Source organism: Megascapheus bottae, chromosome 11 (assembly GCF_031878675.1).
Source record: "Megascapheus bottae isolate mThoBot1 chromosome 11, mThoBot2.hap1, whole genome shotgun sequence".
Taxonomy (NCBI): Eukaryota; Metazoa; Chordata; class Mammalia; order Rodentia; family Geomyidae; genus Megascapheus; species Megascapheus bottae.
The window spans coordinates 20,906,170-20,922,751 of record NC_143519.1 but is presented as its reverse complement, the minus strand read 5'-3'; the positions used below and the strand labels follow the sequence as shown (position 1 = coordinate 20,922,751).

The window sequence follows — 16,582 nt, the reverse complement described above, 5'->3', positions numbered from 1 at the left end:
TGCTCCTCCCCCCCGCCCCCACCCAATCCCCTGACTACTCCTGTTCTCTCCTTCCCTCCCTCTTTAAAAATCAGAGTCCCTCTATGTAACCCAGGCTGTCCTTGAACTCTTGATCCTTATGCTTCTGCATACTACCTCTCTTTTAGGCTTAGGCTTGTTTGGTTTTTAATTGATAAAGCTTAGGAGAATGAGTGAGTTTATTCATAGTTTCAGTAGGTCGTCTGAAAATTTACTTACACATTTTATAAATGCTGTTTATATAATTAACACATTACAGGGCATAGCATCTACAAATTACATTTAAACATTGGTTTCTATTGAAACCAGCTAATTCCTTGCAAAATATTTCTTAGAACAATAAGTCTAATAATGTGTCAGCTTCTCATAAATGCTTCAAATACTTTGGTAATTCATTTGTATTATAGTTAACTAAAATCACTCATATTAATAAATGTTAATATATGGGTATAGTGCATTTATTATTTTAAATTTGAGAACTTCCTAGGGTTTCAGTAATTTTATCAGAACCTTTTATTAGTTCAGACTGTGATAGACTTTGGTTATCAGTTAATTGATTCTTGGTTGAGGTTTTTGGACAGGTATTTTTTAATCTGAGTAATTGTGAGAACTGCCCTCATAGTCTTTAATTTTAATTTTATTTAAAAATTAGATATATGGTGAATTCTCATTCCAAGAATAAAGAAACAATCACAAATAGTAGTATTATGTATATACTTTAAACATTGCTGCTATTGAAACTATACATTTTTCATCTTTTTATGGACACTAACAGGAATTTTGAAATACTTTAATTTCAGATTCAAGTGCAAAGTGCATATAACAAAATCATTTTTAGCTTTAATGATTCAATTGGAACACCAGTAGAAACAGTGCTATAAGGTTTTTTTTTTTTTTCCAGTCCTGGACTTGAGCTCAGGGCCTGAGCACTGTCCTTGGACTTTCTCAAGGCTAGAGCTCTACCACTTGAGCCTCAGCACCACTTCTGGCTTTTTTCTATGTATGTGGTACCGAGGAATCGAACCCAGGTCTTCATGCATGCTAGGCAAGCACTTTAACCACTAGGCCAAACTCCCGGCCCAACGTTTTTTTAAATTTATTAAAGAATTTATTAACATTTATTTTTTACATCATATTTCAAATGTCATGTTGCTATAAGCTCTTAGTTGTAGAAAATGTTATATGAAACACCTGAAAAATAATTATTTTGGGACATTTCTTAAGGTGCTGAGTAAGTAGGGAAGGAATAGGAAAGAAATAAAGGCAGCAACTATGAAAAAAACTGGACTTTTTTTTTTTTGAAAACTTTTTAAATGAATAAAGTGCAGTATCTGGAGTCTAACCAAGGAAAAGATACTGTGTCCTATGTCATTAGACTCTGTTTTTCACAGGCCTGTTCATTTTCCACATCACACAGAATGTTCCGTGGCCACTAATAGGAAGTGTTTAAATGCCACTTCAAGGTTCATTTAGCTGTTCTCAGCTCACTTGTTGGGAACTGAAAGCTAAGCCATCTAGTTTGAAAATAAAAAGACAAATGAGTTGGGGGTCTTTATGTGACTAGTATTTTTGGCAGTGATTAACAGTAGGGGGTGTACAGAAGGTCAAAAGCTCTTCTTTTCAGAGGTCACCAGAACATCTCCATCTGGTAAGATTAAACTAATGTGGCTTTTGGTATTAATATCCAAAGCAGTGGGTTGCTGTAGTGTATTTGGGATAGTAGTTGTGATTTTGAGAGATTATAAAAAAGAGACGTGAATTCTTGGAGAAAATGATGCTGATACATAGCATATACTTTGCTTTCTTGTAAGCAGTTAAAAACTTTTGTTTATAAACCCTTTTACAAATGTTTGCTATTGTATAGAGATTTTTCCTAGTTATATATCATGCATATCATTTCTTATTTTTCCTTTTATGCTGGTTTTCAATAATAGAGATTATTTAAGGTAGATTATTTTGTTTCTGAGGATAGTCTGTAATTTTCAAAGTCAGGCAAACACATTTGAATGACATATTTATGTTTGCTTCATAGTTTTCTGATTATTTTACTGGATATTTCAATGGACAATATTGGCTTTGGTGGATATTTCTGATACTTGGTAAGTTTATTCTATATGCATTTCAGTTTAACTTAATTTAACTTTGGAATATCCTACTGTTACAAAATATAGATCGTTAGAACTTGTATAAAAATAAGTTTCCTCTTCTGGTATGTTCAAATATTTATCTTGGTTTTTCAATTAATTGTATATAGCCCTCCAGATTTCTTAGATTCAGAATCCAGAGATGGTAAATATAAACAATCTCTGGTTCATGTTTAATTTTTACAATGATCTTAGGAAATTGAGAGTAAGGTAGTGTGGGTGTTTTATCCATTCGCTTTAATTTTGAATCTTGGAAGCATGCTTTATGCTTATGAAATGTGTCCTTTGTTAATCATTAATCAGCCAGTATAAGGAAGGCTTCATGCCTTATGGTCATTATACTTGTATTAGTTGTATTTTCATTAACATGGATGAACTTGATGGATTTTTAGTAAGTACTTATAATAACTAACTTCCAAATCACCTACTTTGACTCCATAGTTCAAATCTGGTTCATGTATTCGTGGTTCTACTAAAACTCATAGTATTTCAGTAGGTGGCAGTGTTCTCTGAGTTTTTATTTAGTCATGCTATTGGATCTTTAGAACTTTTAGGGGAGTAAATTATTGATAATCAGTGAAAGTGAACTTAAATTCTTTAATAAATTATAGTGAAATTATTTTAATATTGTGAGATATTGGAGGAGGCAGTCTTGTGTAAGGGTTAATTTAAGCCAATTTTATATTATTGTGTTTTGGCTGACTAAACAGTGTGTTGTCTTTGAGTTTACCTGAAGTGAAAAAAATATATAATTTAGTAAGTGTTTAAATATATTGAGTATATTTGCTTATATGTCCATTATTGATAAACTGGAGAAATCTTTAGGAAGAGTAACTATAGGTAGAGTAGAATGCAGAAGACAAGACCCAATTACCATCTAGCATTTAGGTAGGAAGATTTGGAAATATAATCAATTGTGAGGATGCTTCAAATATGCAGAAGAAGGCTGAGCACATTGTAAATTGCTGAGAAGCAATGGACCCTATAATTAGGTTTTTAGATATGAAATTGGCTTCTTTTAGAAAATGCCTGAGCAGAACAAAATGTCTTAGAAACAGCAGTCTCACAGACAAAAGGAAGCTCTCACAAAGACCTTTGGCTTACGTTTTTCAATAATACTTCTGCATTTAGAAAACATTTATCTCTGAATAGCATCTGGTAGGGAAGAAGGGTGGAAGTCAGACAAGAGTAACAAGTAGAAGGAAGTTGGGACATGGAAAACACATGAGATGAGATTTAACTTCCATTTAGGCCCTTGGTTTAGTTACTTGTATGTTACATGCATGTTTCTTTAAGTCCTTTGATTATTGTCTTACATTTAGGGGCAAATTTGTGTTTGGATATTGTTTTTAAACTCACTTACACTGGCTGGGAGTTTGGCCTAGTGGTAGAGTGCTTACTTAACATGCATGAAAACCCAAGTTCAATTCCTTGGTAACGTATACATAGAAAAGGGAGGAAATGATGCTGTGTCTCAAGTGGTGGAGCACTAGTCTTGGTAGAAGCTCCAAGTCATTGCTCAGGCTTTGAGTTCAGTCCCCAAGACTGGTAAAAAAAAAAAAAAAAAAAAAGAGAAAAAGAAAAAGTTCACCTATTCACCTATGCTGTCTTTCTTAGTGAAAAAAACTACACTCACTTATCTTTGTCCCTATCCCCCTACATTTTCTGGTTATAAATTTACTGGAGTTAATGAATGTTTCTTGAGTATTTCAAAGGCTTATACTAATAATGTTAATGATTTTTTACTTAACTAATATTTTTTCATCTGCAACTTTGAAGCGTTTCATAGAAATTGCTTTTGTGATCATTAAAAATGCCCGTCATGTAAATGGTTCTTTAAAACAATGGTTTAAGATGTGTAATTATGTAAGTAATCACAGTCTTTTAAGTTTTCCTTTCTGAATCTGTCTTTTTATCAATACATTGTTCTTTTACTATTACTTAAAGTAATTTATAGTAAAAGATCAGTATAATGCATGCATCTTCAAATATAGATAATATACTTGATATTGTTAGTCAGATTTGATTTTTTTTCTCTGTGTTAACACGTATATATACGTATTCACTTGAACTCAGGGCCTGGACCTTGCCTTTGGATGCTTTTTGCTCAAGGCTAGCGCTCTGCCACTTGAGAGCCACAGCACCACTTCTGGGTTTTTCTGTGTATGTGGTACTGAGGAATCAAACCCAGGTCTTCACACATACTAGGCAAGCACTCTCCCACTAGGCCACACTCCTGGCCCCAACTTTTGAATTTTTTTAAATAAATATGCCTTTATTTGCTCAGTCGTTATATTGAAAAGTTTGATAAAAATAAAATAAAAATTTTTGACTAAAGATCTGGACACAAACTCAGACACTTTTGCTCATTGGCTAGCATTGTACCAAATGAGCCATACTTCCAACCGCCAAAAGATGTTATTTCTTCTTTTTTTCCCTTTTGATTAAAATGACTTCTATGAGTGGATCAGTTTATAAGCATTGAGTAACTTTGCTACTTAAAGTGACTTAACAAATGTGTATTTTGAGGTGATTTTGGATTTCCGTAGCTGAATTTGTTTTAATTTTGTTATGTGTAACGTTAAGAAGTTAAATGGATATGACCAGTAACATTTTATTTTATTTCATTTTATATTAATATATTTCCTTATGGTTTATTAATCATAATAAGGGTCTTAACTATAAATTTCTACTTTAATCACAGTCTCTGTATAAGAGCATAATATATATTTGCATTATTTGAATTTTCTTAGGACTGCTTCTTTTCTTCAGAGGATTTGTTAATTATTTAAAAGTTAGAAACATGTCTGAAAGTATGGCAGCTGCTCATAGAACAAGATACTTCTTCTTATTATAGAGGTAAGAAAATATTCAAGCACTGCTTATTTCTTTATATAGTCACATTTACTATATTAATGTTAAGTAAGTTTTACTGGGCATATTTATTTTGTACTAATAGCTTATTGAAATTTAGTAATTCTTTGGAAGATTTGACCATAGGATATATGTGATGTAATAACTAGCGCAAAATTTGAAGATGTTGAAAAACAAAGTATCCTACTTACAGAGAATGGATGATGGGTTTTTATTTGTTTATGTTTTATTTTTTAGTGCCAGTTCTCAGGCACTGACCTGAGTATTTTTGCTCAAGGTTAGCACTGTGCCACTTGAGCCACAGCTTCACTTTTAGCTTTTTGGTGGTTAATTGGAAATACGAGTCTTAACAAATTTCCTACCAGGGTTGGCTTTGAATCATGATCCTCAACTCTCAGCATCTCAAGTAGCTAGGATTACAAGTGTAAGCCACCAGCACCCAGGTTGGGATAACTTATTATTAGTGTTTTGCTTTTGCTTTTTGTAAAAATCTGACATCCAATTTGATATCTGGTGAATAAATCCACAGTGGCTAGGTATGGTGGCACATTCCTGTGATCACAGAGGCATATGAGGTAAAGAAGATTATGGTCCAAGGCAGGCCTAGGCAAAAGAGCCTATCTGAAAAAATACTGGAAAAAATGAAATAAAAGAAAAACTGAGAAAAGACTAGACAAAAACTGTGGAGTGAGCCGGGCATGGTGGTTCACACGTGTAATCCTAGCTGCTCAGGAGACTGACATCTAAGGATCTTGGTTCAAAGCCACCTGGGCAGGAAAGTCCATGAGACTCTTATCTCCAATTAACCACTAGAAACCCAGAAGTGGTGCTGTGGCTCAAGGGTAGGATGGTAGCCTTAAGCTGAAGAGCTCAGGGACAACTGCCCAGGCCCAGAGTTCAGGCCCTATGACTAGGGGAGGTGGGGCTTAAGAGATGGGGGAGCGGTAACTAAAATGTTACCACTTTCCTAATACAACAAACTTAAACGCTAAAACAAGCCCAAGACAGACAAAACTAAACCTCATAAGTCTGTGACTGGAAAGCAGTATATTGCATAGCCATTTTAACAATCTAGCTCAAGGAATAAAATTTATAGGAAGAAAATTCTTCCATTATTGTCCATCCACGTGTGTCATATTCCACCATTTTTATTTCCTTAATGTATATCATAAATAAGAATTACCATAGTGACCACCCTCCTTGTACTATTAATGTGTGCCAGTAAACTACTAAAATCTCCAGTGAAATGAATAAAAAACTGCAGTTAGTTTCTGTGTACAGTAATCATATTTATGCCCCAGACACCCAAGAATGACTCACAGACTACCTATCTGTACTCTCTGTTCTCATTTTAAAGCAAAATACTAGAAAATGTCTAGAAATGACTTAAACTTTTAAAGTATTTGAACTCATATGCAAAATGTCTGTGCAAACTTATTTTTTTTAATTTAATTTTATTGTCAGGGTGATGTACAGAGGGGTTATAGTTATGTATGTGAGGTAGTGAGTACAATCCCCCCCTCCCTTTTTTGTGGGTTATGGGGTTTGAACTCTGGGTCCCAGCCTTCAGCTCAAGGTACTGCCTTACCCCTGGAACCACAGTCCCATTTCATGGTTTCTAATGATTAATTGGAGATAAGAGTCTCATGATCCTTCTGGCTATAAAAGAAATGCAAATCAAAACAATTAAGATTCCACCTTACTACAGTTAGAATGGCCATGACCAAGAAATCTAATAACAACAGATGCTGGAGGGGATGTGGCCAGGAGGGATCACTACTACACTGTTGGTGGGAGTGCAAACAACTGTGAAAACCACTATGGAAAGCAGTATGGCAGTTCCTCAGAAGACTAAACATAGAGCTCCCTTATGACCCAGCAATTCCACTACTAGGCATTTACCCAATCGTCCAGAAACAAGAACATACTAAATCAACTAGCATAACGATGTTCATTGCAGCAGTATTTACCATAGCAAAGATATGGAACCAACCTAGATGTCCCTCAGTTGATGAGTGGATCAACAAGATGTGGTATTTGTACACAATGGAATTCTATGCTGCTGTCGGAAAGAACGACATCTCCCCATTTGCAAGAAAATGGAAAGACTTAGAAAAATCATATTTATTAAGTGAAGTAAGCCAGACTCAAAGGAACATAGGCTCAATGGTTTCCCTCATTTGTCATAATCAGTAGAAACCTTGGGCTCTCCTAGCAGAGATTTACAATAGAGCAAAAACCTAGATACATATGGCCATATAGTAGGACGCTAAATGAAAGGATCTCTAGGATATAGAAACAAAAGCCATGTAATGAGTGATTGTTGTCCTTAATGTACTATGTTATCTCTCATTTCTTTTGCTGTCCCTTGGTTATCTCATATTGTTACAGTATTTCACCTTGTTATCTGATATATTGTATATATGCATATTTGGTTATTTGAAATAGGATAGGGAAGGGGAAAACAAGATGAAGGGTGGGGGTGCCAGGAGGGAAATGGGGACCAAGACATGAGAAAAGGTATCAATGTTTGTGAAGTAATACACCTTGTATCAGGTGAAAATAATGTAACCCCTCTATTAATTATAATAAAAATATATGGAAAAAAAGAGCATCGTGTTCTTTAGTGCCTGGGCTGGCATTGAACCAAGATCCTCAGATCTCAGCCTTCTGAGTAGCTAGGATTACAGGCATGAGCCACCATGCCTGGCTGAGTACATTTCTTCTAGAACCTGCCACCCATGCTTTTCTCCCACTTTCCTTCCCCCTCAATCCCTTCAACCTGCTGCCAAGTTGACAATAAAATACAATTTTAAAAAACAAAAAAAGAACAATGAAGTGTTGAGACCAAGAACTAAAGAGTGAACCAATGTTAACAGTGATACAACACAATATATTGGAAATGAATTTGGCAACACTTATTTTTTGAATATAGAACTAAAAAGACAAGGTGTTATGAGATACTGAAGTTTAGTATAACCAGTTCTGTAGATGTTTTTGTGAGTTCTCTGTCCATGTTAACCAACCATGTGTTTGAAGAATATTTGAAAATTAAATAAAGCAAATTACATACATACTGCTGTTGTTTCCTAAACACTGCATTATTATAAGCCTTTACATAGCATTTAAATTGTTAAGTATAGTCTAGAGATAAAATGTACAATATCTACAGTAGGATGAGTGTTAGTTATTTGCAAATTTGATGTCATTTTATTTTTCAATGCCATTTTATTTTATTTTATTTTTATTTATTTTTTTTTTTTTGCCAGTCCTGGGCTTGAGCTCAGGGCTTGAGCACTGTCCTTGGACTTTCTCAAGGCTAGAGCTCTACCACTTGAGCCTCAGCACCACTTCTGGCTTTTTGCTGTGTATGTGGGGTACTGAGGAATCGAACCCGGGTCTTCATGCATGGTAGGCAAGCACTTTAACCACTAGGCCAAACTCCCGGCCCTTCAATGCCATTTTATATAAGACCTGTAGGCAGTACCAGCATTTGGCATTGAGGAAAGTCCAGGAACCAATCCCTGTGACTATTGACAGAGGTAATTTTTTTTTTTTTGGCCAGTCCTGGGGACTGAACTCAGGGCTAGAACCCTTCCACTTGAGCCACATCATCATTTCCAGCTTTTTCTATATATGTGGTACCTAGGAATCGAACCCTGGTCTTTGTGCATGCTAGGCAAGTACTCTACCAGTAGGCCAAACTCCCAGCCCCAAGATAATGTTTTCTATAAATAAATTATATGGATCGTGATTTGATAACTTAAAATTTATAATGTGTGTTATTGATTAGCATATATAGTTTGTTTTTACTGAATAGTACAGTTGCATTTCCAGATGGTATTAAAGCAAAGCCTTGGGAGAAAAAAAGAAAATAAGTATTACATAAAATCATCCTACTCCCAGAAGGTGTAACATTTTCTTTCTTATCAAGCAGTGCTTCCCTTGTAAGCAGTGGTTTTAAGAGTTTGTCAGTATTAGTGACAAAGTAACTTTACTAATTTGAATGGTATTTTGTGAATAGTGTGATTATTTTGAATGTGTTTTAAAGAATCAGTCTAAAGTACAATGTAATTATTTTCTAAGTGACTATCTTCTATAGAAGCTTTATGCTTTAGAATATATTCTGATATATGCGACATACTAGATTTATGAAAACATATCTAGCATAAAGCTGTAATAAAATGCTTTTATAATTTACTAGTGCAACTAAATACATTTTAAGACTAATTCTGTTTCTCTCTAGACTACATCGACCCAACATTCCTTTCTTATGCCAATGTGAAATTTCCAGATCATCTGTAAACCTACAACTTTAATAGGATAGAAGACTACTACTAATAAAAGAAAAATTAGTGAAGAAAAGACGGAGCTTCAAAATTGAATGGCAGGGTGGTTTTATGTTTACAAGCCATTTCTGTTCATTCCTTTGTATTTCATTCTTTTTGCACATTTGCATATGTGCCTATTTAAAATATTTGCAGATACTTGAAAGAAATCGTAAAGTTGTAGCAGTAAAGTCCAGTCACATTTGGTTAATCAGTGTTTGCGATAATTGAAAGAGCTGAGTGATAAAGTCTTCCAGCATGTAAATGCCAGTGGCTTATAACTTGATGGTTAGTATAATAAAAGCAACATTATTAATCTTGTCACATGCTTTAGTTTCCAGCTCTTAGATTCATCTGGTAATTCTATATATAAAATATTATTTGATATATATATATAAAGCTTATTAATACCTGCAGTGCTGATTACTAGAATGGATTTGTCATATTTTTGAACATGATGTTATTTAGTCAGATTCTTTCTGTAAATAACCATGCATAAATTCCTTTTTACATTGTTTTCTTAGAAATTGTGTCTAGATATCTGTTCATTAATTTTAAATTAAGTGAATTAATATGTACAGAAACTGTTAGTCAGATTTTAAGAAGTGGAAAAATTTTAAGATGTGGATTTAACAAATGTCCTTTATTAAAAAAAAATAAAGTTTAAGGGGCATATTAGTTTTAGGGAAGCCTGGTTTTTAGTATGTCATTTTTAAAGATTCAGGAGGAAAATGAATTAGATATTTATTTCATTTAAGACAGTTTAAAAAATGATTATCCAAATAAGATATTCTTAGTTGCATTTGTCTTTTAAAAGGTCAATAAAAATATCTTTCAATACCACTGTAATTTTTTCTTTAGATTCTTAATTTGTTAAGCTTAGCAAATAAAGTCTTGTTCTGTTACTTTTTGATTGTCAAAATAATTTGTGAAAGTCATAACCTGAATTTGAGATGCAATAAATCTGTTTTCAGATTATGTCAACATCTGTGTGGAATTTGGGGGCAGTGCATGCACTCATGCTCGCCACACGTGTGTGTGTATGTGTGTGTGTGTGTGTGTGTGTGTGTGTGTGTGTGCGCATGTGCATACATGCCTGTGCAGTGCATAACTACTCCCAGCTGGTATCTACTTATATTTATAAGTTATTACACCTTGCAAATCATTTTATGTTGCATATATTTGACTTTTCAATTTTGTCTTTGCTTTTGATTGTGAACATTAAAAACTAGAAATTATGTGACTGTTTAAACCTAATCATTTAATACAGCCATACAGTTAAACAAAATTGATTGTTTAGTAGACACTGATTACCACTAAAAGGTACATTCAGGGCCATTTTTTCATTAAAAAAAATCCACTGTGCTTTGTTATCTCTAAATTTAGTATTCCATTTCTGTTTTTAGTGTCTTTGATGAACAACAGTTTTGTTTGCTAGTGCAGTCTTCGTATTTTGCTGTCCTGCTTAGAATTTTCGTTGTTGATTGAAGTATATTTGTTATATTATTTGAAGTAAAGCAACAGCATGTGGTAAAGAAAACAAAACACTAAATTTAGCTGCCTTATTTAGAAATCAATAATAGCAAAAATTTCATGACCTGATTATATGTATGTATGTATGTATGTATGTGTATATATATATATATATATATATATATATATATAAACTTCTGCTGGGTCTTTTTCTGTCTCTTCTTCATTTCCTGTAGCCCTTTGCTTTGTTTGTTTATTTTAACATGAGCTGAAACCTTGATAATGGTAATTTAAACTAAGATGACAAACTCGTCAAACATCAGTTTATTAATATTTCATTTTAGTGTTATAGCATTTATTATTAACTTCTTAATATAAATGTGCCACTTTTCATCCAGCACTAAAACTTTATAGTTCAATTTTTGTTGACTTTTCTTTGTAAGTCTGTGAGGTTCAAGTGTACCTGTTATATAAACCTCTATAATTGGTATAGCTCCAGTAGTAGCCTTCAGTCTCATCATGCAAGCAGAGCACCAAAATGTTACTTTCAAAATTTAGCATTCCTTTTAGACTTATCTAATCTCTGCATATTTCATTTCCTGTGAGCGTGGGGGAAGCCTAATCACATTTGCATTCCGACAAAGATTGAAAATTAAAACACATATTGGGTTGAGGCAGGGAGTTTGGCCTAGTGGTAGACTGCTTGCTTACCATGCATCAAGACCCGGAATCAATTCCTTGGTACCACATACACAGAAAAAGCTGGAATTGGTGCCGTGGCTCAAGTGGCACAGGTCTAGCCTTGAGAAAGCCCAAGGACAGTGCTCAGGACCTGAGTTAAAGCCCTGGAACTGGCAAAAAAAGAAAAACAACCTTTTTTGTTTTTGCTTTGTCAGTCATGGGGCTTGAACTTGGCCTGGGCTCTGTCCCTGTGTTTTTTTAGAGATTAATTGGAGATAAGAGTCTCAGGTCCTTTTGTGCCTGGGCTGGCTTTTAACCTTGATCATCAGATCTTAGCCTCCTGAGTAGCTAGGATTACAGGCGTGAGCCACCATACTTGTCTGTCTCAATCTTTTTGAATGAATGTGAACTAGGGCTTCATGTTAATGTAAAGATGTATTATGTAATTCTATCTTATTTGAGTAAGCTAGTTGTGGCTAAGAATCCACTTTTTATGTAGTTGCACAATAAACTTTGTTTTGGGTGTGGGTACTGAGGCTTGGGCCATGTCTATCCTTAAGCTTCTTTTGCTCAAGGCTAGCACTCTACCACTTGACCACAGCTTCATTTCCAGTTTTTTTTTTTTTTTAGTTTGGAGATAAGAATCCCACAAACTTGGGGCTGGGAATTTGGCCTAGTGGTTAAAGTGCTTGCCTAGCATGCACAAAGACCCGGGTTCAATTCCTTGGTACCACATATATAGAAAAAGCCGGAAGTGGTGCTGAGGCTCAAGTGGTAGAGTTCTAGCCTTGAGAAAGTCCAAGGACAGTGCTCAGGCCCTGAGCTCAAGCCCAGGACTGGCAAAAAAAAAAAAAAAAAAAATCTCACAAACTTTCCTTTCTGCGCTGGCTTAGTAGCTAGGATTATAGGCATGCACCACCAATACCGTTTTCACAGTAAACTTTTATGGCAAAAATACATTTTTCTATTCAGTGGATTTAAGGATGGATTTTAGGAATTTAAAATTAAAGTTAAATTGAATCTCCTTGCTTTAATAATTTAAAAATCCCTAACCTCCAGCTTACTGTATTTACCCTATAAGATATATCTCAGTTTTGACGTATCTTTGAACTAGTTTGTAATGTTAAAATGCTTATTATTATCATTTTCAATGAAATCTCATTATACAAAAATACTGTCTAGAATATCCAATTATCCAATCCAAAATTGACTTGAATTTTCAAATTTAGGGGTTTCTTAATTTTATGTTCTTTTGTGCTACTAATCAGTATTAGCAGTTTGAACAAAGCACAAAAGAATCTGATACTCTGCTTAGGCAGGTGACTATATATTTTGAGTTTGCACACAATAGCCTTAGTTTTTCCTACTTTCTCATCTTAAATAGTGTTTCTTCTCACCCTAAATGGTCTCCTTATTTGATCATTCTGATTTTAGTTATTCACTATGCTGAGAAGTGAACCTCACTATTCTTGAAAAAAGAAACTGGAATCCTGAACTAGTAGGAGCCAGTTACCAACTGTCACATTCTTTGCTAGCTAATCATTTTCTGTAAAAGAGTCGTAATTGATGTTTGAAACACATTTGAATGATTTCAGCTCCTGTGCTTCGAAAACTGTGGCTTGGCACGTGTTCTCTCTCTGTCTCTGTCTCTTTTGGTTGTGGGGCTCGAACTCAGGGCCTGGACTCTGTCCCTGAGCTCTTTCTCTCAAGGTTAGTGCTCTACCATTTTGAGCCATAATAGCACTTCTGCTTTTCTGGTAGTTAATTGGAGAACAGTGTCTCATGGATTTTCTTGCCCAGACTGGCTTGAAACTGGATAGAACTCAGCCTCCTGAATAGCCAGGATTATAGGGGTGAGCTACCAGCACCTGGTTAACAGTGGCTTTTTATGTTTTTTAACTGCTTTGAAATGTCATTTTAATTGCTTGTTATTTTGTTCAAATAGCCTTGTAAAATATTAGAACATGATTATTTTTAATACCGCATTCTTGATCAGGTTCAGTTATTAGATGATAATATGTCAATAATACTCTATTATTGTAGGAATGCCCTTGACCATATATAAAACATGCTGGTATATATTTTATTTAATAAAGTTGTATAGATGTGGAAATCTCAACATGTGGCGCATTCTTTTTTTTTTTTTTTCTTTTTGCCACTCACTGGGGCTTGAACTTGGGGCCTGGTCACTGAGCTTTTGCTCATGGCTAGCACTATACTACTTGATTCACAGCAACACTTCCAGTTTTTTCTGAGTATGTAGTACCCAGGAATGGAACCCATGGCTTTGTGCATGCTAGATACACACTCTACCACCAGGCCACACTCCTGATCCCAGCACTGTGATAAATTCTTTTTGAAAACCAGTTTAATTAATACCAGGGGGTGGAGAAAATCAGCATATTATATGTATTGGAGTGTGTGTGTGTGTGTGAGAGAGAGAGAGAGGGGGGGGAATGTGTAATATATACAAGATACACTTCTAGTTCATTTTAATAGATGCAAAAAAAAAAGTTTTTGAAAATAACCATTCTTTAGGCCAGGAGTGTAGCCTACTGGTAGAATGCTCACCTTGCATGCACAAAGCCCTTCCTACCACATACATAGAAAAAGCTGGCAGTGGCGTTGTGGCTCAGGTGGCAGAGTGCTACCCTTGAACAAAAAGTGTCCAAGGGCAGTACCCAGGCCCTGAGTTCAAGCCCCACAACTGGCAAAATAATAATAGTAATAATCATCATCATTCAGGTCCTCCTTTGGGGAGGATCAGTGCTTCCTTGTTAAAACCACTTGGGTTTTTGTTTTGGGGATAGATGATCTAAAGTGCTAAAACTTAAGTTATTTAGAAATAAACAGTTTGTAGTTCTCAAAAAGAAAAGATTATTTTTTTTGCCAGTCCTGGGGCTTGAACTCAGGGCCTGAGCACTGTCCTTGGGCTTTCACAAGGCTAGAGTTCTACTACGTGAGCCATGGCACCACTTCCAGCTTTTTCTTATGTGTAGATACCAAGAAATGGAACCCAGGTCTTCGTGCATGCTAGGCAAGCCAAACTCGTAGACAAAAGGTTAATTTTTGACTCAACATATTTTTTGCTTTTTTTCAGACTAAACATCTCTGTTTTTGCTTTTGTTTCTATAAATATTGGCCTGTTTTTTTCATAAAAACCATAAAAATATTGAATAGTGAAGACACAAAGTATTACTCCTTGGTAACTGAGATGTTAGCAAACCAAATTATACTTCCAGTTCACTAAATGTGATAGGTTTTATTCCTGTCTCCATATTTATAAAGAACAACTTTATTAATCTCTCCCATTCCTTTTGTTTGTATTCATTTTAGTTAAATCACTACATATATGGCCTAAAAGAGAGATAGTTTCTTTAAATGCTTTATTAGAGTACAGCAAATTCAGCAAGTAAATCAGAAGCTCATCCAAAGCTCAGCTGAAACCTGGAGGACAGCCATTGTCTTTCGGATATAAAAAGTACAATGCATATGTGTACTTTCCCTTGTGGAAATATCCAATATTTCCATCAAATTTAGGTTAACCATCTTATTTCTAGCAAAGTGGTTTGGCTATATGACCTAGATGATCTGTTCTGTAAACTTCAATGTCCACATCATTTAGAGAGGTGACCTACATAATTACCAAGCATTCTATTAGAGGGAGGGAGTGAGGAGGAGGCAATGAGAGGAGCAAAAGGGAGAAGAAATAGGTGTGATTTTCACTCTTCTGGGCCTATCAGTGGATAGGATGATGCTAGCTCATGTGAGTTGGAGGTGGGTCTTTTTATCCAGCCAACTGATTGAAATGCCTATCAGACTCCTTGCACCTGCTTTATTGACTGCCATACATGCACTATGGTGGTAGGGTGTAAGTAGTGAGTTTTTATCTGCTTGACTCAGCATACATTCTGTTTTCCAGTTGTGAGTCACACAGAGACTTAACTTCCTGATTGTTTCTGGGCTTAGTGGAACATCAGTTCTATAGCTGATTCAATGCTACCCGCCCTGATCTCCAACAAAAGTCTGTCAAGGAAAGTATGTGCCATATCCACCTCTGCTTGGTAAAACAAAGAGCTAGGCCAGGTGCAAGATCCTTTCCCTTTTCCAGTAATCCACCTACCAGATATATCATTTCATTTTGTATTTTCAGAAATGAACCTAGATTCGCTGTTGCTTTTGAACTAAGGAGAGTTCTAGGAAAAGACCTTGCCTTTCCTAGCGACCCCAACCTCCCAGTCTGCCTGCTTCCACTGTCCCAAGTCTTGTCAGTGAGAGACAGAGTCTTGCACCAATACTTCCCTAGACTGTATGTGTAATGATCATCACAACTTGTATGCTGCTCTACCCTCTGAATATGACTTAGAAATACATTTTTCCCACTCTACCCTCAGAGAAGAATCAAAGAAGGAAAATATAGTAAGTAGGTAGGTAGACAAATGGATCTGTTACGGTTCCAGATTTTTGAAACAATATAAGGGAGCTAGCTGTATGGGAAAGCACAGTACTATTTACATCTATTCATTTATAGTACTCTTTTTTTGGTGGGGAGAGGTTGGTCGTGGGACTTGAATTCTGAGCCTGGCACTGTCCTTGAGCTCTTCAGCTCAAAGCTACTACCCTTTGTCCCACAGCACCATTTCCGGTTTTCTAGTGGTTAATTGGAGAGTCTCATGGACTTTAGTGCCTAGGCTGGCTTTGAACTGCAATCCTTAGATCTCAGCCTCCTGAATAGCTAGGATTATAGGCTTGAGCCATCACACTGGCTCTGACCCAGTTTTGCTAACATAAATTTACTATCTCATCATTAAGTGAAGTCGGGAGTGCAGCCCAAATAAAAAGAATTCTAGGGGCCACGTGGTTGGCCTAGTGGTAGAGTGCTTGCCCCGCATGCATGAAGACCTGGGTTCTATTCCTTGGTATCACATACATAGGAAAAAAGCTGGAACTGGTGCTGTGGCTCAAGTGGTAGAGCTCTAGCCTTGAGAAAATTCCAAGGTCAGTGCTCAGGCCCTGAGTTCAAGCCCCACAACTGGCCAAAAAAAAAAAGTATTCCAGGGGCCG

The 16,582-nt window shown here is 35.7% G+C and overlaps 1 protein-coding gene across 1 annotated transcript in view; it reads left to right on the top strand.

The window, feature by feature from the left end:
- Window positions 1-10,348, top strand: part of Ndfip2 (Nedd4 family interacting protein 2) — a 61,638-nt gene extending 51,290 nt beyond the window's left edge. The window contains exons 6-8 of the mRNA XM_090341979.1: window positions 2,051-2,117; window positions 4,916-5,021; window positions 9,283-10,348. Coding sequence (XP_090198105.1) covers window positions 2,051-2,117; window positions 4,916-5,019 — 171 coding nt within the window. The 3' untranslated portion in view covers window positions 5,020-5,021; window positions 9,283-10,348. The remainder of the gene's footprint in view (window positions 1-2,050; window positions 2,118-4,915; window positions 5,022-9,282) is intronic.
- Window positions 10,349-16,582: the final 6,234 nt, after the last annotated feature.